This window comes from Dermacentor andersoni, chromosome 6 (genome assembly GCF_023375885.2).
Source record: "Dermacentor andersoni chromosome 6, qqDerAnde1_hic_scaffold, whole genome shotgun sequence".
Lineage (NCBI taxonomy): Eukaryota > Metazoa > Arthropoda > Arachnida > Ixodida > Ixodidae > Dermacentor > Dermacentor andersoni.
The window spans coordinates 171,580,684-171,603,892 of NC_092819.1; the positions used below are offsets into that span (position 1 = coordinate 171,580,684).

Genomic DNA, 23,209 nt, shown 5'->3' on the forward strand with positions numbered 1-23,209 from the left:
CACTTGGGCGCACGGACTCATGCGAACACTCCGTTCACACGAAAAACATATACAGCTTACGGAACGTTCACCGGACGTTGATAACCACCTGATGCACCTCTGGGAAGCTCGCCGCAGCTTAACCAGACGATGGCGGCGGCAGAAACACAATCGTAAACTTCGCGCTGGTATCCCTGACCTTACTCAGCAAGCAGCCGAGTACGCTGCCCAGCTCACCGACACTAACTGGGTAGATAGATGTAGCAGCGCAGCAAAACAGATGTCGAGCCGCAACACTTGGCGGCTCTTCAGGAGTCTCATAAACCCTACACAAATACGATCGGAAACCAAGAAACACCTCACTCGCGCACTACACAACTTTCAAGGAAACACGGAGCAGCTAGCGAACGCTTTGCGCTCACAATACCTCAATCAGGATCAAGACCTGCGAGGGATAGATTATTCGTATGCAGGCTGCAATAATCCGTAAATCGATCAGCCTTTCCAGCTTCACGACCTTCGCGCGTCTCTTGCACGAATGCGCAGGGGGACGGCGCCAGGGAGGGTTAAGGTAACAGTCAAACTATTGGCAAACCTTCCAGATCGGGCGTACGAAACCCTACTCGAATACATCAACGCCATTTGGACGGGGGACACTTCGTTGCCAGCCGATTGAAAGACATCCTTGGTAACCTTTATCCCGAAGGCGGGGAAATAGGTAAACATAGACAACCTCCGGCCCATCTCCCTCACTTCATGTGTAGGGAAACTCGTGGAAACGATGGTCCGTGCCCACCTCTCGGAATATCTCGAGAGCAAGGACACCTTCGCCGACACCATGTTCGGCTTCCGACCTCATAAGTCGGCACAAGACATCCTTTTACAGCTTCATCACGAGATTCTCGAACCCACAGAACACTCACATAACGACAAGATAGTCCTGGCACTCGATCTCAAGGGTGCCTTTCATGATGTTAAGCACGCCGCCATACTAAAGCCCCTTAGCGAGACCAACTGCGGCGCTCGTACATTCAACTATATCAACTATTTCTTAACGGACCGCTTGGCCTATATACGCCTACAAGAGACCGAGTACGGCCCATTTAAGATGGGAACACGGGGCACACCACAAGCGCTGTGTTGTCCCCGCTTGTTTGTAGCATTGCCATGGCACACCTCCCGGCACAGCTGGCGGGTGTCGTTGGTGTTCAGCATGCACTGTACGCCGTAGACATCACCATCTGGGCCACCACGGGAAACATAGGAGAGATAGAGGAATGCCTGCGAGCAGCAGCGAGTATAATAGACCACTATGCCACGTACTGCGGCCTCCAATGCTCCCAGTCAATGTCTCAATTTGTGCATATTCGAAATTCCCCGAAATGCAAAATCTCAATTCAGCTTTCTCTCGCCAGTGGCCCATACGAGAAGAGGGAGGAGATTCGAATACTCGGTCTCTTCATTAATCAACACCGCAAGGCAGGCACAACTCTTGCCAAACTCCGCAAGGTCGGCGACCAGGTGGGCCGGATGGTCCGCTGCGCTTCCAACAAGCGAGGAGGGTTGCGAAGTAAGGATGCGGTGCGGCTCGCACATGCCTTCGTAACTAGTAGAGTACTGTACTCGACCCCATACCTACGCTTACGGAAACATGACGAAGATTGCTTGGAGGTAGTATTCCGCAAAATGTTCAAGAGAGCCCTCGGCCTCCCAATATCCACTTCCAATGCGCGGCTTCTCGCCTTGGGGGTGGTAAACACCCATCGGGAACTTCGCGAGGCGCATCTCGTTAACCAATACACGTGTCTCGCCCAGACCGGGTCCGGTCGCTGCCTCTTAGACCAGTTACATATTAAACATGACCACCATATGATCGAAAGAGTTCGAGTGCCCGAAAAGTGGAGACGCGCCTTCTACGTTCGACCCCTCCCAACTAAGATGAACAAGAAGGACCATAATGGCCGGCGCCAGGCGAGGGCGGATGCCCTGCACCGTCACTATGGCTCTAAGAAACATGTCTTCTACGTCGATATTGCAGGCCCCAACCACTCCAGTGGGGGGGGGGGGGAGGGGGGGATGGTACACGGCTGCAATCATACACGAGGAAAGACAGGTGGACGGCCTCTCATTGAAAGCACCCAGCTCAACGCATGCGGAGGAGGTGGCGATCGCCCTCGCAGCCTCCCATCCCGACTCTAAATTTATCCTCACAGACTCCCGTGGAGCCTGTCGTAACTTCCAATTGGGATGGATCACTCCTCTCGCTGACAAAATTCTTCGCCGCTGTATTCGCGAATGCGATCCAACTCATCGCTCAATAATATGGATCCCCGGCCACCAAGGCATGCCAGGTAACGAAGCCGCCCATGAGGCAGCCCGCGCACTCACTTACCGGGCACCAGGCATCACTTGGGAGGACCTTGACCCAGATCACAGCCCTCTTCTTTCCTTTAAAGACATTACTGAGCACCATCGTGCCGAACACCGGCGTTGCCCGGTTCCTATGAAGGGACTGGGTAAAGCTGGCGAACGAACTCTCCTTAGGCTCTTTACAAACACCCTGCTGTGCCCGGCGGTTCTCAAGCAATTTGACCCTTCTTTCGACGGCCGCTGCTCTTTCTGTGGGGAGGTGGCCGACACCTCCCACATGGTTTGGGCATGCAGGCAAAGTTCTTCTCTCTCCCCCATCACCCCTTCTCCCCTTCCCGAGAGGACTGGGAGGCGGTCCTACTCGGCTGCCAGGAACTATCGGCTCAACAAGCCCTAGTTCGGCGGACCTGCGTAGCGGTCAAGACCAACGGAGTACCAGAATGAGAGACTCCGCCCAGTATTGCAAGGGGCGCGACCAACTACAGGTCTCTCCCCGACAACCTCTCTGTATATATAGCCCTATAAATGCTTTTCACCACCACCATCACGAAAGAGTGAACGCCGAGCACCAACAGCACGAAAAAAGCTACTAGCCACCGCCGCACCTAGATTCCGCCCCCAACGCAGATCGTTCTCAAGATGCGTTGCAAAATTGAAGGAAAAACCAGTCACAAAACACCAAGGACAAGACGACAGGTTCACACCACAACGAGTGGACTATCAAGTGAGCTTTATTAGAAACAGCGTAGTTCCAGCAAGGCCAGCAGAGCATACGCAACAACAGCATCACTAATCACAGAGCACAGCGTGATTAGTGATGCTGTTGCTGCGCATGCCCTGCTGGCCTTGCTGGGACTACGATGTTTCTAATAAAGCTCAGTTGATAGTCCACCCGTTGTGGCGTGAACCTCTCTTCTTGTCCTTTGTCTTTTGAGACTACTTTTTTCTTTAACTATGTACCAACTGGCCCGGATTTCAACCGTCATGCGTTGCAAACATCACTTATAGCGCGTACATAGACACAGGGAACAAAAGAACGACGAAGACCAACGCTCACTTCCAAATAATTTTTATTTTAAGTAACACGCATATATACCAAGCCACCGAGGCAAAAGCACACCCTCCAAAGCACGAAGCCAGCATGAGTACGCATTCAAAATTAAACGAACCACAAACGCCTCCTTAGGATGAACGAGTGCGCATGTGCGTCCTCAGAAAAGCTAGTTCTTTATCTGTTAATGCAATTGACAGCTTACTAACCGAGTCAGCTTCAGCGATTGTTGCTGCTTCAATGAAAAGTATAGCGTTTTGATTAGGATGCCTAGTTAACGCTTTTACGAGGTCGCACATATCAGCTTTACGGAATAAAAACTTTGGCGCAACAAAGCCGCGATTAGATAATAATATTTCTGGCATTCTGAGATCTTTCTACACATGCCAGTGCAAATAATATGCATCAGAACCATAACAATATAGTTACAGCTTTTGTTATATTTCTCACATTTGTGTTCTAGGTTCCTATAAACGACAGGTGCCACGCCCATGAACTAGACTCGGCGTTGAAAAGGGTGAGTGAATATTTATGTCTGCCATCATTGCCTTAGCGAGATCGAGTGAAGGGGACATGTGAAGAGAAGGGAGCGACACAGGAACAACACGAGCGCCTTGCGCGGCGGTTTTTTTCGCTCCGTTATTGCACGGTTATCTTTAGAAGGCGGAGGCGTTACGTAAAGTACAAGAAATATACAAAGTGAAATAACGAATGCAGAACGCAGGTAATATGTGACACTAACTGAGTAACACATCACAGATACAAATAAGAATAATGAAATCACTGCTGTTTATATTGAATATTCCATGAAATTCCAGATAGTTTGGCCTAATAAACTTAGTTACATTTTTGGGTGTCCTTCATGGAAATTGAGGGCGACCAACTAGTCGATTGAAAGGGAGAATATCGGAAAGTGATATCTCAGTTTTTGGCATTCTTAGTCGCCTTCATTTAACGTGCCACGGGTGCACCGCAAGAATAAGTCCTTATTTCACATTTATATCGATGACATCATTGAAGTCATTGGAACATCCTTGTCGAGATTTCATTATATAGTGGTTGAGTGGGTAGTCTACCATTTCTAACGTCAGGATTTCGTCATTTTGCGATTTCATTATAGTCAAATAAAACAAATTAAAGAAAACACATCGCCCCTTATTGAAATGAAATCGCCCATAAGCCGGGATGCTGACAGCCTTGACAGTGTCAATAAACATACGTGCTCTGAGTCATGTCTGCTCTTTGTTTTAAGTGGCATGGACAGATAAATATTGTGTGCACACTCGGCACACTCGCGTATCTAAAATTCGCGCTGAAACACTCCCCAAAAGGCTACAAAGTGCCCGCTTCAAACATTTAGTTAGGCATGCGCTAGAATATGTCGGGATAGACAGGTTTCTCCACTACGAATACGAGAAAGCTAAGCTGTAATTTTGACAGATAAAGATCATACACGGTTCATCGATACTGTTAAGGCAAATGGCTTTTCTCTGAATCACGGGTTCACAATTTCTCGCTCGAGCCACTGCTCCATAGGCACACGTGTGGTTGCATCTGCACGTTGCACACGATTGTGAGTGACGGCATCCGGGCGCGAGCTCCTAGTTTTCCTGCCAATTTCCCGTGTAACTCGTCGCACATATTTACCTTATAACGTACTACTAATGTAAACTTCTAACTGTCTCAAATAATATTTTTTCCTTTGAAAGTTGAAATCTGTAATACGGCTGACATTTAATTGAGCAAACTATTATCTGATCAAGTCACGAAGGAAGTAACAAACTATAGCTTTCGCTGAAGTTATTCATTTCTTACCGAGTCTTAGTGTGCATGCACTGCAACGTTATCTTTGCATAGCGGTAGCGTGCAAAGTTTGTTATCAGTAGGAGGTTAGCCTCAGTATTTGCACTGTTTCGCGAAATGTAGTTGCGAGAATGTTTCGACTGGCTGAATCTGTGAAGTTGTTCGGCAGTAATAATGCTCAGCTGCGTTGTAATACCTCGAAATATGCACTATTACGTAAATAATTTCTTGACAAAAGCATAAAATTACTTTTTTGGGTGTGGCGCAAAGTATGTTTGACACTCCCACAACAAGGCGAAATTTTCTGTGAATCATTCGTATAAGTGTTTAACCTGTGCTTTCATTTTTTTAACAAACCTGGCGAGTACAAGCTTCACTTACTTGACGTTTCAATAAATTTTTCTAGTTTCTCTAAAATCTGGTAATGCGAAAGCATTTTATTGTGTAAAACGTATCAACCAATGTCGCAATGAAGATACATTTGATTGTTGTGATGTTAGAACGATACTGTTCTTATTTTCTTTCTCTAGCTTAGCCAGTGGACGCAGTAGCACATTGTCTGCGTTTTAAGCCTCTGCTTACTGTGTAGGTGCAATGGTCGCTGGTCGTGAGTGGTGGTTGAAAATTTCGGAAGGATGAAATTGAGGGATATAAATTCTATACCGGCCCCTATCTTCTTCCGTGTCCATTTATTATTATTCTGCCTCCTGCTTATAACATCATCAAGAAAGACGACGTCATTGCCAGTTATGCATATCTGTATTTCCTCTTTTCTCAATGTGAGCTGCTTGATTAGGGTTGGACGTTTCAGATTTTAGTGAACATTTTGAACTGTACATCGCTATTCCACGCGGTTGGATGACTCAGGGCGTTGGTGCAAGTATGAAAGTTGCAATGCCGTTTGCGTTGACTGATCTTGTGCCTTTCAATGAGCGGCGTATTTGCTCGCTTCCCCCAGACTTCTTGCAGTGTACTTCTTGTTGGCCGAGGTTTCAAAAAGAACGACTACGCGCAATGGGCTCGGGACCTGGTTCGGAACAACAGAGCGCCGCTTTCCTTAGAGAGGTGAGAAAATACCTGTGTAGATTTCTGATGGCATGTGTACGTTATTTATCCTTTTTCCCGTGACCACAATTTTAAGAGCAGTTAAAGTTGTCGCTCGGCACAAGGTGTCGCCTGCATGTATCAGGACATTCAAGATTGCTGTCACAAATTCTTTATGTTGGTCGAAGATGTCGGCGATCGTTGTGTAATGAGATTGTATGCGCGATGCGATTTCTGTTGTACATCCTGGAATGTACGTGAGTGCCAGCCATTGCCCTGGAATCTTCGTGTCTCAGTAAGCAGACGACGCGTTTGACGCAGACATCAGATTTCAATGATCGAGGTGTGTGCTCGTCTCCATCGCTCTCATCAAGTGCAACTTGTTTTACAGCGAAGCTGTTAAGGGCTACTTTCCCCACTATCATGTCCATGTGCAGGAAAAAAATCCTTAACATAGTGCAATTCCGGGCCGACCCGCCAGTAGTGTCTGCAGTAGTGTCTAGTGTAGTAGTGTAGGCCAGTAGTGTCTGCAAAAGTGGTTATAGACAACGCGATGAAAGGCAGCCACTGGAGATGATAGCAACAGGTTCGAGCATGCATAATGACTTACTAAAGTTTGGAAATTATGTAAAAACTGTGAAGTACAATCAAGATTAATCGTACTCAATTGTTGTTTGTGTGGATGACTTTCCGACAGATGTACCGGGTTAGTCAAGATAGCGAACTTGAGGAAAAAAAAATTTGGCGACCAAGCTTCAGAGCAGATGCGGATATTATATGCCTTAGAAAAACCTCCTGTGAGCCTTCCAAGAAATTTCCCAAATAGGTGAGGGAATCGCTGAACTACGAAGGAGATTCTTGCAACCTGTGTTCTTAATTCCCTGCCATCATAGTTATGAATATTGAACTTCTTAACAGACAGCCACGTCGCTATAATCCCTTAACATGGTGAGTCTGGCCAGTGCTGCAAAAAAATTTGGTATTTGCTCACCCTTAGGAACTTAGGCTGAGTCAGTGGCTGTACTTTGTCGTCATGCGTAACTTGGTGCATTCCACTCCTGGCTACACTCACTTTACCAAAATGGGGCAAAGCAACAAATGTGCATTGAGTCCATAACCCTGCCAATTTACATCTTGTTACTGTAATTTTGATGCTTGTACATGAATCATTTTGTGTGCAGTTAGGAAATGCCGTCTCTCTAGCTGTGAGAACAAAATACAGACCAAACACCTCATCAAATTCTAAAATACTGAACTGACATCAATGTTGAGACTAAAGCTAATCTGCACAGTGCTTTGGTAAACCGAAGGGCCCTTTGCTATGGTCTATAAGGTAGAAAACTCCCAAATTATATGACACAACATGATCGGCTAAATGCAGTACTCACGGTAGTGTGGATGCGTAATATTTAGTAATGTACAGCTTAACGCCGCTGCAGACGAACAATCCGTCTTTCTGGCTAAATTTCATTGTGTTTATAAGGGCTCACGCTGAGCAAACCTCACAAAACAGTTATGCTTCTCTTCCCTTTCAGCAGTAACTAACACTCGCCAATGAGAGGAACGGGTTTCTCTGTGCGGCGTAAATCACACTGACACCATTTGTCATCACTGAGCAAAACTTTTAAAACTTCGTGATACTCGCTTGCAGCGTAGCTTTTTCAGGCTGCACGACACAGCCATCGGCATTGCACTGAACAGGGGCATCGTCAGCCTTGCGTCCTCACCTCCACCGCGATCCAGAAATGAAGTCAGTCTTGCACAAAGTAGATTCTGATTACTTCGAGGAGAGACGCGGGTAGCTATTTTAAACGTCTTGATGGGTGCGTCGCAAAGAGGTTATATAAGTGAGTGCATTGGCAGATCGAAAAAGCGAAAACACGGTTTCGTTCTATCGGCTATGACGAAACGGTGGCTTGCAGTACGCCATACAACGATCAAGATACGCATTTTTAGATGCGGTTTGCACGACCTTTTCTACAACACATGCAAGGAAGGAAAAAACTTTAATACGAAGAGTACCGGCGAGGTTGCCAGCCTGGCCTCAGGCCACCTGGGCATTATGTGCGGTGAGGCACAGCCTTTCCACCACTGCCCGGGCGCATAGTAGGTCATGTAGTTCCGAGCTAGTCAGAGCGCTTAGCCATCGCTTCCACGAGAAGGTGCGGTTATATGTTTTCCTCTACGTATATTGCTCTGATCTTTGCGCATTTACATAATATGTAAGCCATGTCTGCGTGTTCGTGCTTGCATAGCTTGCACCTCACGTCTGGTTATTGGAATTTGCTCTGTTTAAGTGGGCTGGGCATCGCAACGTTCTAGTTTGCAACCTTCTCCAACCTATTTTTTGAGAACTGCCAAGTTGTTTGTGCTGTTGTGGGTATGCTTCTCTTTGTTTCATATAATCTGTAAATATCTCATGATACGTGACCAGTCTCTCCCTGTCGTCTTGTATCGTTGCTTCGTCGTTGTCGCCTCCTGCGCGTTCTCCATCATCTCCAATGCAGTCCTCCCCCCCTCCCTGGGGGTTGCGGGGTGTTGGGCCGTCGCTGTCTCAGCTGCGGTGGGTTAGTTCTTGCGTGGCTCTGTGGGCCTTCTCGTTGAGGTTGGGAGGGCTCGTCGGGTCTTCTGTGGTTACTTCTCCCGTATGGGCCGAGATCAATTTGAGGTATTTGGATGTGGTTTTGCCGTTCTTGAAGTCTTGCGTTCTGCGGTTAAGGATTTTGGCCACCTCGGTGGAGACTCAGCCCTTTGCGAATTTCCCAATTGCCGTCTTGCAGTCGCTGATTATTCTTATGTCTTGTTGCCGACTGTTGACTACAGCCAATTCGATTGCAGTTTCTTCCGCTGCCTGCGACGATCTAGTCCATACGAAGCCTGCAGTCACGGTATTTCCTTTCGTACCTACGACCGCCATTGCGAAGAGGGAGATGCCCTCGTCAACGCCGACACCACCATTGTCATCCCACTTTCTGAGGCACCGGGTGGCGGGTACGAAGAGCGCCTCCTCCCGCGCGCCGTGATTTTTAGGAGCCTTTTCGTGAGGCATTTTCTTTTCTTGACATTGTGCACAAGGTGCATGTTCTTCGGGATGTTCTGCGTGTTTATTGCGACTTGGACGTCCGTGTGAGTCTGCGTCCTGGAGCCCTTCAATGCGTGGTAGTTTATGCTGAGATTTTCCATGATTTCTCTGCCCGCCTTTTTTCGGGGAGTCTTTGGAGTTGCACTATCCTCTGTGCTTCCGCGATTTAGTCCAGAGTGTTATGTTCCCCCGAGTTGTAGTAACTTTTCGTTTATTATGTATTTCGGGACACCAATTGCTCTTCTGTACGCTTTTCTAATGAAATCGTCAATCTTATCTTTCTTAGTCTTGTTCCAGTGGACCAATAGTTAGCGCTTGTCTTCGTCTTCGTTTCTTCTTGTGTCTTTGTTTTCTGGCGCTATACAGATACCTTTCAATGATGACCGACCAACAAGGCCATATCGCTACCCTTATGGACGAATGCCGCCCCGTACGTCACATGACTGATCGCGAAGGCCTGGACAACCCGCACATTGTTTTCTTCATTAATTGAAGAATTGATTCTGCTGTTGCTGACCCTTTGTATTAGCCTAACGGGCACCGTGACTTTCTTTTCCAGATGCCTTATAATTTCCGCGTCTGTTCCCCTGACTTCAATCCAGAGACCCAGTACTCTGATCTTTTGGACCGTGGGTATCTCCGTGCCTTTTCTCGTGGTTATTCTGGCGTACGCAAGAGGCAACAACCAAGAGTACACTATCGAAACGCGCCTAGATAAAAAGCACAGTGAACAAAACAAACAATACTGCATATTGTAGCTGAAGTTGTCGCCCTTGCTGATCTTACCGCATTGGGAAGAGATTTGGCGTTCTTGAAGAAAATGAAACCGCTGTGTCTACCCTTTTGAGGCACTGGTCTGCTATCATCTTGCAGACCCATCGGCACTCCTACTATGCACAATGAGCAGGCTTACTACTCTGTTGTTGTTACATGGCAACACTGCCGTGTAACCGACTTCCCACTGTAACCGACTTTCCCACTCCTTGAGCAGGTTCTAGCTCGGTGCTTTTGGATCAGCGCTGCTGTAACTTTCACGGTAGATGGACGCTGCCAGCTTGCATCGCCTTTGGCCTTGCCGGATTGCGTCTTAGGCGCACCCTTCGGTAATCCCGTCACATCGCGGCGGCCACACGTGGACTATGGTCACAGCGCATCATCAACACGCACCGTGACGTCACCTGACTATCTCATACCTGCTCACTTTCTGGCTTTAAAAGGGACGCCCGTTTCAGCAATCAGTGGACACGGCAACATTGCCGTGGCAATGTCACCGACATTCCCGCTCCTTGTGCAGGTTGGGGATCTAAAATAAAGTTTTCGCAATGATGTTCTATGCTTAGTCGTGTTGCCGTTTCCACATAGTCTCGTATGTTGTATATCTGAGTGTTTTGCCATTCCTCGTTTGCTAATGCCCCGCTCGGGAGATGAAGAAAATCTCGGACCTATCTCTGAAGAAGTGTTTAACGAGGTGATTAAAGCACCGAAGGCGGTTTTGGTAAAAAGTAACTAATATTGAAAAAAGCTAAGCATCGTTTGAGGCTCGAGTAGAGAGCAGGCTTTCGAAAATAGAGGAAATATTAGAGGTCTTGGGCGTAGCCCCAACCAGGCTTACTAACCTTGACAAGTTTGCCAATGAAACTGTAACTGCAATGGCAACTCTTAGTAAAAGAGTTGACCACTTGGACCGTAAATAAAATTCTGGCTTAATGCTCTCTTCAAACGAATTGAGGACATTCAAAATGGCTCTCGGCGAAATAATCTCATTATCAGAAGGATAGAGGAAGATCCTAATGAAACTGAAGAAGCATTACGTACGAAAGTGAATGTTGATGTTTTTCATACAGTCCGCAACCTAAAAGTTGATTCAGTCGAACGGATTCATCGCTTAGGAAAGCGACAGGATGGTAAAAATCGGCCAATCATTTTGAAACTCTCAGATTCCCGAGATAAAACTGAAATCTTGCGAAACTGCTTTATGCTCTAGGGTAAGGAAATGAGAATTAATTAAAATTAAAACGAATTGTCGAGATCCGCAAACGGCTATGGGACTCTAGTTCTGAAGAGAGGAAAAGGGGGATGAAGGTGAAACTTATGTTTGACAAGATGAAAATGAATGATGTGGCGTATGGTTGGAATAGGGTACTAATTGGAGGTACATATTTAAGGCACCTTCCGAAAGAGATGACCAGCACGGTAACAACGATTGACGGCGTCACAGTGCATCTAAACAGTTCAAGATAATAAACATAAATGTAAGAAGCATTTTAAAAAAAGTTACGGACATTGAGGCTCTAGTACTGGAACATGATCCCGATATTCTGGCACTTACCGAAACATGGCTTAAAAAAGTCACATTAGATGCCCAAGTCACACCTCCTGGATACAAAATGGCGAGAAGAGACCGAGAAACGACAGGAGGAGGCATTGCCTTGCTAATTAAAGAATGTATATTGTTCAGTATTCTACCGCATGTCACTGATGTCGAAGCTATTTGGATTAAAACCAAACTTATTAATCGTACAGTGTTCATTGGTGCTATGTACAGGCCACCAAACTCCCCAGTGAATGTGCTTAATAAATTAACAAGCTTTATTGACGCACACCTAAAGCACAAAGGCAATATTATTTTATTAGAAGACTTCAACCTTCCTGGAATTAATTTGTCCACACCTGGTGTAGAGGGACATGACGTCCCTAACTGTGAACAACTACTTGAGATCGGTTTCTGTTATGAGTTGACTCAGGTCGTCTCAGCTTGTATGCTTGTGGGCCCAACTACTTCCTCAATATTTGATTGAATATTCGTATATGTTTGGTTGCTCCCATTTCTTAACATGTGTGAAATTGATGAAGGTCCCTCTGATCATCACATGGTTATGATGTCATTAGATATGTATGTTATTATCATGCGTGAGAACGAGAAACTTCTGATTCAAAACTTTAAAGCTGCCAATGACTTGGCAATACCGGAACATCTGGAGCAGTCATATTATTCTTTTTTTGGAGTTGTACAGATAGTCTGGTACTACTGAAGAACTATGGAAATCTTTGCATGATATGACAGCATTTTGCGTACAACATTTCATTCCTGAGCTTTCTAAACGTGCACGAAAAAGAAATCTCTGTGTAACTCGGGAAATAATACACACTAAAAGAAAGCTTAAACCTATGCGAAAGGCTTGCACCCTCAGTTCTAGTATCGAACCGAAACAGGACGTTCATCTTACAGGTAAAAAACTCCGGCATAACCTGAAGACATCTAAGGATAACTTTTATAACTCAACGCTGAAATGATTTCTCAAGGAAGCCCCAGATAAGTTTTGGAAGTATTTAAATCGAACGGCTATGTCGTGTAGCATGCACACAGACAAAAGTAGACAGGATCAAGCGGAGGCATTTAACCGCTTGTTTCCCTCAGTTTTTACCATCGATGACGGTATCTTGCCTACGATCAATGATTATGCGGACAGGCTTCCTATTCAGAATATCCAGATAACACAAGAGGGCGTTTTTAATCTGTTGCTTCACGTTAATACATAAAGAAACAGTCCTGGTCATGATAAAATCCCCAATGAATTCCTTTATAGATATGCCGAATGGAAATACAAGTTTTTAACACTAATTTTTCAATCATCCATTTCTAGTGGCTCGTTTCCCACTGCCTGGAAGGGCGCAAAAATTGTGCCCGTATATAAAGGTGGTCCAACCTCTGGCACAAGCAACTACCGACCGATATCACTCACGAGCGCCTGTTCTAAAATACTAGAACACATTGTATCAAAGCATCTGCTCACCTATTTAGATGAACATAAATAATTTATCTAGATGAATATGGCTTTCGCAAAGGATTGTCCACCGTCACTCAGCTTATTGAACTTGTGCATGACCTTTCAAGCACAATTAGTGCCCGTGGCCACACTGATATATTATTGTTAGACCTTGCAAAGGCCTTTGACAAGGTGTCCCACAAGAAGCTTTTATTTAAATTCAGTGTTACTTTCAAAAATTCTTCCCTTACGCGGCGGTTCACTTCCTACCTTGCACATTGAGAACAATATGTTCATCTGGGACATCAGCAGTGGTATCGGCTTACCCCTGGGTAGTGTCTTAGGGCCCATTTTATTCCTAGTTTTTATAAATGATCTGCCAAATGACATCACTGCCCAAATAAGAATGTTTGCCGACGACTGCATATTGTACAATAGAATAGAGTCACCAGGCGATCAGGCCGACCATAATCTTAACTTACAGAAAATTAAGAACATGTGCGATCCTTGGCAAATGCTGCTTAACCCTACTAAATCTGTTTTTATGCCCACCTCTAGAGAAAAGAGTATTCTAAATTTCTCATACAGTATCAACGGTCGTGAACTTGCTCGAGTTAAACAATATAAATACCTAGGCCTCATATTTACACCCCACTTGCGCTGGAATATTCACGCAAATGAACTTTGTGCAAAAGCTAACAAAGTATCGTGGATGCTGTGACGTAACCTGCACTGTGCCTCCGCTGAAATTAAAATTTTAGCTTACAAACCTTGCTAAGACCCATAATTGAGTAGGCAAAAATAGTATGGGATCCCTACACCCAAAGTAGCTGTCTAAAACTAGAGAAGGTCCAGCGCCTTGCTTCTAGGTTATTATTTAATAAATACCGCCGTTTTCACTCCCCAACTGAATTAGGTAAACTTGCAGAGCTTAAACAGGCTTAAATTCCTGTTCTTAGTAATTCATAACCCTGTCAAAATGAGATACGGCAAGTACTTCCAACTCAAGACACAGGAAACATCGCGGCACAGACACATTTGTATACCTCCTGCCACTAGCAGAATGACTGCTTCAGGCATAGTTTTTTCCCAGGGCAATTCAGCAGTGGAACTCTTTTCCTGATTCAATGGTCCAAATAAAATCAGTTAATGCATTCTTAGAAGCAATACATTGCCTTATGTATCCTCATACACCCTGACGTTCTATTGTGATATGACGCTAATATCGTGATATAATAAGCGAAAATTTGCCAAGTAGTTATATTGGTATTGTGTTTCTTATCAGCATTGACACCTCATTTTATTTTTTCTTCTTTCTAGTGCATTGTTCAAGCGCACTAAAGCACTTCTCTGTTTATGTATGTTAGATCCATTCCTGTAATAGCCCGTCATGGGGTGACAGTAAAAATAAATAAATAAATAAATAAATAAATAAATAAATAAATAAATAAATAATTAAATAAATAAATAAATAAATAAATAAATAAATAAATATTGGGAAAAACGTTCGGAAAAACGTTGGGAAAAACGACGGCAGCCGGTCACACGGGACTGTCCGTACACACACACTGTCAGCACTTCGTGGACACAGGATTGTACAGACACCACATACTTCGGAGTATCGCACCCCCGCCATCTTAGTAGGCTTCTCAATGCACGCGCGGGGCAGAGAATACACAGGGGTTCCTGCGAAAAGCTGTCATGCCCGAGTGGCCGGCAATAACCGTCTTGCTCGTCGGGTCCTATTACTACGACCCTTTGGCGCCCGTTGATCGGTGCTTCGCCGAATCGAATAATGCCGCACCGTGACACTGAGTAGCCGCCCAGGCTTGAATGGCCTGCACTACATCAGCTACATTGTGTTGTACGGAAAAATTGGAGATGTGGTGGAGGAGCAGATTGTCAAGGTGGGAGACGCGCTCCTCGAGAGGCAAAGTTGAATCAAGAAACAGAGGGGCCTTAGCTACGGCAGCACCACCCGAGGGCTAGGCTTGAGGGGGGAGGCCAGCGGGCCTGGGTAGGCATGGCGGGGCCGGACTCCTGCCAAATGTGCTGTTGAGGGGATGCAACTTGCTTGGTCAGTAATGCAATTTACCGCTGAAGATCCGCGTTCTGCTTGCGGAGGGCCGCAAGTTCAGGGGAGGGAGGGGCAGCAGAGGGGGAGGGAGAGAGGCTTGGGAGCAGCAATTCCTGCCCAACTACTCACCTGTGGTGGCGCCGTCGAGGCATCGAGCGGCGGAAATTCTTGAGTTTCGGCCGGGCTCCGGGAGCCAGACTCTTTCGGGCGGGCGCCCTTCTTGTCGTGGAATGGGGGTGACGTGAGCCCTAGAGGATGTGGCGAGGGCAACGTGGGCTTCCTATATACCCGTTCCACCTCTGTGCCTAATTTCGTGGGCACCGTGGCAGAGGAGGCACTTGGGGTGGCAATCGTGATCGCTGAGGCCTTCGGGAGCGAGGGTCCCACACTGGGTACAGCGGTCTCGCTTGGGGTGGGAGCACACAGACGGCAGGTGACCTATGGTACCGCACTGAGGACAGGCCGGGATTGTGTTTTTGTACTGTCGAACGTACTTTGCCACGCAGTGGTAAGAGAGGAAGCGGGGAAGCTTCGTGCCCTCGAAGGTAACCATAGCCGCGGTGGAGTCGCCGAGTTTACGAACCGCAAGTTGGGGCCAGTAAAGTTCTGACTTGATCTTTTGAGGGGTCTCGGCAGGGTTGATCGCGATAACCCCCCTGCAAGTTTCCCCGAAAAGCTTGGCGTGACCTCCGGACGGGTACCTGCAGGTCCCCCACCGGCAGCTGGAAATTTCCGAGGAATTGCTGAGCCTTGGGCAGCAAGGTGGTGCTGCAGATGATGATATCCTGGTCCCAGATCAGCTACACTTGGACTTGTGTGGTGGTCGGGTCATTCAAGTAAGCCTGGTTTGCGCCGCCCAGACGATCAGTCCGCGAAAAGGTTCGGAGCTCGCAAGGAACACGAGGCTTGAAAACCACGATGCAGTTATCTCGGGAGAGGCGTGGAGTTTCACGCGGACGGCACTTGGATTGCTTCGCCGACGGCGAGGAAGCAGAGGAGCGCGCGGCGTCTGTGGGACGCTGCGCATATGTGCCTTGCGCAACTGCGGAATGGCGATCAGCTGCGGCGTCTCGGTGCAGGGACGCGGGCTTGGATTTCGCTTGCTTGCGTTTCTAGATATTCACTATATCTTCGAGGTATTCGTTCTCCGAGGGCGTAAGTTGGTCGGTGGACGAAGTCTCCATCCTAAGCACTTGAAATTAGGCAAAGTCGTAGCCCGTAAACACAGTGGCTGCCGCCGTCGCCGGGCTGAAAGCCAAGAATAGTGGCGCTAGGCGTAATGAGACAAGGCCTAGCGAGGCGGCATGGTAGCAGGGAGTGAAAACAGTCTCTCAAAGTGCCGAAAATGGGCCCACCTGGACGAGAGTGGTATCCGGGTACAGCACAGAACTTGGCGATCACTATAAATTTGGTTGTGTGGGCGATGGTGGTGATGGTACGCAGGGATGCGCGATCATCCTCGGAGCTAGTGCGAAGAACGTCGGACGCCGCCGAGCGCTCATAGCGCCTCCGCAATGTTCAGCGAGCGCACTGCGTGCACGTCAGAAAATCCTGACGACGCCTCATTGTAGCATTTTAAACCCCGATGAACGGTTCACATTATTATGCGTTGCATATTGCAATCACTCAATTCAGCCCTTGGGCGCGGCCACGCAGCCACCATGGGGGGTATGAGCCATCATAGTGGCTCATACCCCTACACTAGAGTTTTATGCGTTGCATATTGCAATCATTCAGCTCAGCCTTTGGGCGCGGCCGGGCAGCCACCATTGACCTTTAGCGCAACAACGTGACGTGACGTCACGACAGCGGGAGGAAAAGCTGGGCCCCAACTCGCACGCAATATGCAACGCATTCTTGGCTTAACCAAGCTAAGCCTGGCCATTTTTTATACGCCAAACGAACACCTTCGTACTATATTGCTTTTTCGTTGTCGACCGTAGACTTCCTACGCTTGCGACACAAGTTTCAAGCTGTTGACTTTGTAACGTTCCAGCTGTTTCAACAGAAGATCCTACCCAATGTCGACACTGCAGCGTTGTATTCTTTTCAAAGCCTTATACCCGTGTCACACGGGCAACTCGGATCTCCTTCAAACTTCCTTCCCTTAAAGGACCGCAAGGGAGTTTCACCTCAAAGGCGTTAGCTCCCTGTCACACGGCCTATAAGCGAGCTTTTGAAAGCTGCCGCTGGGGGCCCATTAGGCGCTGCTCAACTCCTACGCAGCCATGAAAGAAACACGTTATATATTGCTAAAAAGTCTTGGGAAAGACGTGAATCACTCATTCTGCATGCGAGAGACGTGCGATCGCGTTGACTAAAACAGCAAAAAATGGCGCACTCAGGGCAAACGAATCAGCCATTCCGAGAACGCCCGGTTCGAGAGTCGAATGTAGCTGCTCAGCTTAAATATTTTTGCCAGTGCTCAAATACTATATTGACACGTTTACTTATATTTAACGGGCGACCACGTTTCGCCGCCTAACAAATATTATCGCACAGCGCGGGACGCGTCTGCATGTATCCGAAGTTTCTGGAAAGTTATCGATGCTTCTATCCGCTGTCTGTTGTCGCCGAACCTTGTGTTATCTGATTTCATCGCGTGACTCGAATGTTGTAGAGCTTTGTGGAAGGCATGCGGGTCCCAACGATTAGTCTGGAACATTCGACGACTGTTGTGTAAAAGCCGACGCGCTTGACCCGCTGATCAGATTTCCGACGATCGCCGACCGTGTTCGCCGCTATCGTTGTGCTATAAGTGTAGCCTGTTTTTGTGGGCACAGGTTCGCCCAATAAAAGTTAGTTTTGTATTTCACCGTATTGCTGCTTTCTTCACCGTCACTACCACGTGACATCTGGTGGAGGTGCTTGTGCGTTTATGTACTAACGCCCCCACAAAGCCGCGAACCAAGCCTGAAGTCCGAGGACAGAACCAACATCGGCCAAGACCAGCGTGCCCGCCGCAGACTGCAAGGACTACCCCCAGAGCACGGACTTCTACCTGAGACGACGAAGAAGATCCTGGTCAAGACAACCCCAATGGCTGCCCCAGCGTCCCCCGTTATCCTACAACAACCTCGGGAACCACCAACTTTCCATGGAGCAGCGACTGAAGACCCTGAATCATGGCTGGAGACCTACAAACGAATCGCGACATTCAACAACTGGAACTCCGACGAGCAGCTGCGGAATGTCTACTTCACCTTAGAAGACGCCGCCAGAACGTGGTTTGAGAACAGGGAGTCGACCTTGACAACGTGGGACCTGTTCCGTAGTGGCTTCCTGCGCACCTTTACAAGCGTCGTGCGCAAGGAAAGGGCCGAAGCTATGCTTGACGCCTGAGTGCAGCTACCAAACGAGAACGTTGCCATCTTTACGGAAGAAATGACACGTTTGTTCCGCCACGCCGACGCGGATATGGCCGAGGAGAAGAAGGTCCGCCTACTGATGCGTGGTTTGAAGGAGGAACTTTTCGCCGGAATGGTAAGAAGCCCACCGAAGACCGTCGAAGAGTTTCTTCGTGAGGCGACGAACATTAAGAAGACATTCGAGATCCGAAACCGGCAATTCGATCGCCGCACGAACTCTACAAACTACGCCGGTGTTCAATCACTGGCTACCGACGATCCACGCGAGACTATCAGAGCGGTCGTACGGGTGGAGCTGCAGAAATTCTACCCAAGGTCGCAGTCCCAAGTGAATCCAATCGCTGAAATCGTCAAAGAAGAGGTTCACCGATCGCTTGGAGTCCCTGAGGTGCAACCACGATCACCGCAACCTCAGCCGGAAGCGATGACCTACGCCGCTGTCACCCGCCGTCAAGCTCCCCCTCCGCGACAACGCCAGGGCGCTGTAACGCCGTAACGCCACCGCCGCCGCCGCCAGCACGCCCACCCATCGCCCAGCGCAGCTACGCGAGGAAGACGGACATTTGGCGACCCCCCGACCACCGCCCGCTCTGCTACCACTGCGGCGAAGCCGGCCATGTGTACCGCCGATGCCCATACCGCGACCTGGGATTGCGAGGATTCGCCGTCGATGCACCGCGCCCTCGGGAAGGTGAACGCCCTCGTGACATCGCCGACTACCTCGCCGCCACTCAGTGGAACCCTCGACGACCGTCCCGTTCGCCGTCACCAGGCCGCTACCTGTCGCCGCAGCGCCGATCATACACCGGCCCAGCCCGGGGCTGCTCTGCGAGCCCATATCCGGAAAACTAAAAGTAGCAACCGATGGAGGTGCGGTTGCTGTTCGTCGAACTGACGAAGGTCCTCCGCCGCCGGCGAACATGACGAAGAGACCATCTCGACGACATAATAACGACACACCGCCGTCCCGACGAAGTCAGGAAGCCAAGACCACACCGACGAAAGACGACTTGACGAGGCGACGTTCCAACTTCAGTTCAACACGACGCAGCCGTGATCCAACGCCAAGACCTAACTGCAATGCCAGACAAAGAACAAGCGACCTCGACGTGCTTCTCGACGGCCACGCAGTTACCGCCTTAGTGGACACAGGGGCTGATTACTCCGTAATGAGTGGACATATCGCCGCCCAGTTGAAGAAAGTTAAGACTGCATTGGAAGGCCCTCAAATTCGAACCGCTAGAGGACATCTCATCACGCCGACTGGAATGTGCACGGCAAGAATAACCATTCATGACCGGACTTACCCTGCCCCCTTCGTTATCCTCCAACAGTGTTCACGAGACGTCATTCTCGGCATGGACTACCTGAACCAACATGGCGCAATCATCGACCTGAAGTCGAAGTCAATAACGCTGTCGGAAGATAAAGCGATACCGCCGGAGAGCCCTCATAGTCACCACGCCTTGAGTGTGCTCGAAAATCAAGTGAGCATCCAGCCTCGCTTCAGCATTCTTATTTCGGTCGGCACCGAAACACCCGCTGACGTAGAAGGCGTCATCGAAGGCGACCAACGTCTACTGCTAGACCGTGAAATTTGCGTCGCAAGAGGGATCGCTCGACTGCATGGAAGGAAAACTGAATTCTGGAAACCAGTCATGTGTTTGTCCTCTCAGATTCTGCCGCATCTACGCCGACGACGATGGTTCCCGAACCAGACTACGACATTAATCCAAGTCACCCGTGATTAAGCAACAGCAGCTCAGAAGTCTGCTCCGACGATACAAAGGCTGCTTTTCGACGTCATCAAGGATTCGACAAACACCAGTCGCCAAGCATCGCATAATCACCGAGGAGTGCGCTCGACCACTCCGCCAGAGCCCTTACCGAGTTTCGCCGCGAGAACGTGCAGATATAAGAAAACAAGTCGACGAAATGCTGCGCAACGACATCATCCAGCCGTCGAAAAGCCCGTGAGCATCCCCTGTTGTCCTGGTAAAGAAAAAGGACGGAACCCTACGGTTCTGCGTCGACTATCGTCGTCTGAACAAAATCACGCAGAAGGACGTATACCCCCTCCCACGGATAGACGACGCTTTGGATCGGCTCTGCAACGCTAAATACTTCTCGTCAATGGACCTCAAGTCAGGCTATTGGCAAATAGAAGTCGACGAAAGAGATCGCGAAAAGACGGCCTTCATCACCCCAGAAGGCCTCTACGAGTTCAAGGTTATGCCATTCGGAGTGTGCTCGGCGCCTGCAACGTTCCAGCGCGTGATGGACACGGTTTTAGCAGGATTGAAGTGGCAGACCTGTCTCGTTTACTTGTATGACGTCGTCGTCTTCGCCGCAAACTTCGACGATCACGTGAGGCGGCTTGCGACAGTACTAGAGGCCATCAAGTCATCAGGGCTTACTCTGAAGCCAGAAAAGTGCCGCTTCGCTTACGATGAGCTTTCGTTCCTAGGCCACGTCATCAGCAAGCCTGGAGTCCGCCTCGACGCGCAGAAGACAGCTGCCATTGCAAAGTTCCCGCAGCCCATCGACAGGAAGGCAGTGCGTAGATTTCTTGGCATGTGTGCCTACTACAGGCGATTTGTCAAGGAGTTTTCACGCATCGCTGAGCCGCTGACAAAGCTAACTAAATGTGACGTCGAGTTCAAGTGGAAAACGCCGCAGGCCGACGCATTTCAAGAACTGAAACGACGCATGCGGTCGCCGCCCGTACTTGCGCACTTCGACGAGCACGCCGATACCGAAATGCACAATGGCGCCAGTAGCCTAGGCCTCGGTGCCGTCCTAGTCCAAAGAAAAGATGGACATAAACACGTGATAGCTTACACTAGCCGGTCGTTGTCAAAAGCGGAAGGCAATTATTCTACAACCGAAAAGGAATGCCTCGCCATCGTTTGGGCTAGAGCGAAATTTCGCCCTTACCTCTATGGCAGGCCATTCAAAGTGGTCAGCGACCATCACGCGTTGTGTTGGCTAGCTAACCTAAAGTACCCTTCAGGACTGCTGGCGCGGTGGACCCTCAGACTACAAGAATACGACATCACTGTAGCATACAAGTCCGGAAGAAAACACTCAGATGCCGATTGCCTATCACGCGCGTCTCTCGACCCACCGCCGCAAGATGACGAGGATGACGACGCCGTCCTTGGCATAATAAGCGCGGAAGATTTCGCCGAACAACAACGAGGAGACCCGGAGCTAAAAGCCCTAGTCGAGTATTTGGAAGGGCACACCGACGTTGTCCCTAAGGCATTTAAGCGTGGATTATCTTCGTTCACGCTTCAAAACAACCTACTCGTGAAGAACTTCTCACCAGTCCGCGCCGGCTACCTTCTTGTTGTACCGTCAGCGCTGCGTCCAGAGATACTGCACGCCCTACACGACGATCCAACCGCTGGGCACCTCGGATTCTCGCGGACGCTGTCGAGAATACAGGAAAGGTATTACTGGCCGCGTCTGACCGCCGACGTCGCCTGTTACGTCAAAACATGCCGAGACTCTCAGCGACGCAAGACACCGCTGACAAAGCCAGCCGGATTACTACAGCCAATCGAGCCTCCTTGCCGACCATTCCAGCAGATCGGCATGGACTTGCTGGGATTCTTTCCGACGTCAACAACCGGAAATAAGTGGATCGTCGTGGCGACGGACTACCTCACCCGTTTCGCTGAAACTAAAGCACTGCCGAAAGGTAGCGCCGCCGAAGTGGCGAAATTCTTTGTCGAAAACATCCTGCTGCGACATGGCGCCCCAGAAGTCCTCATCACCGATAGAGGAACGGCCTTTACAGCGGAGCTCACCCAAGCCATTCTGAAATAGAGTAAGACAAGGCACAGGAGGACAACGGCCTACATCCGCGAACGAATGGTCTTACGGAGCGGCTGAATAAGACCCTCGCCGACATGCTAGCGATGTACGTCGACGTCGAACACAAGACCTGGGCTACCGTCCTGCCGTACGTAACATTCGCTTACAACACGGCAGTGCAAGAAACAACACAGATCACGCCGTTCAAGCTGGTCTACGGCAGGAACCCGACGACGACGCTCGACGCCATGCTGCCGCACGTCACTGACGAGGAGCACCTTGACGTCGCTACCTACCCCCAGCGCGCCGAAGAAGCCCGACCGCTCGCCCGCCTGCGGATCAAGAACCTGCAGAGGACCGACAGCCGACACTACAACCTCCGATGACGCTTCGTCGTGTACCAGCCCGATGACCGTGTTTGGGTGTGGACCCCGATACGCCGACGAGGACTCAGTGAAAAACTACTGCGACGATATTTCGGACCCTACAAGGTCATCCGACGAATTTGCGCACTGGACTATGAGGTCGTGCCAGACGGCATTTCGCATTAACAGCGACGCCGCGCACGATCTGAAGTGGTCCACGTGGTGCGTCTTAAACCCTTTTACGGACGCTGACGAACTTTCTTATTTTGTTGTTTTCTTTGCTATGAGTGCTTTTCTTTTATTACTTTCGTTTGTTTGCAGCATCGGGTCGATGCTTTTTATGAGGGGGGGTATTGACACGTGTACATAATTTAACGGGCGACCACGTTTCGCCGCCTAACAAATGTTATCGCACAGCGCGGGACGCGTCTGCATGTATCCGAAGTTTCTGGAAAGTTATCGATGCTTCTATCCGCTGTCT

General features: G+C 48.9%; 1 protein-coding gene across 1 annotated transcript in view; it reads left to right on the top strand.

The window, feature by feature from the left end:
- LOC126523436 (medium-chain acyl-CoA ligase ACSF2, mitochondrial-like) overlaps positions 1–23,209 on the top strand; it is a 348,233-nt gene that overhangs the window by 129,464 nt on the left and 195,560 nt on the right. Inside the window, exons 6-7 of the mRNA XM_050172050.3 lie at positions 3,864–3,917; positions 6,162–6,268. Coding sequence (XP_050028007.1) covers positions 3,864–3,917; positions 6,162–6,268 — 161 coding nt within the window. The remainder of the gene's footprint in view (positions 1–3,863; positions 3,918–6,161; positions 6,269–23,209) is intronic.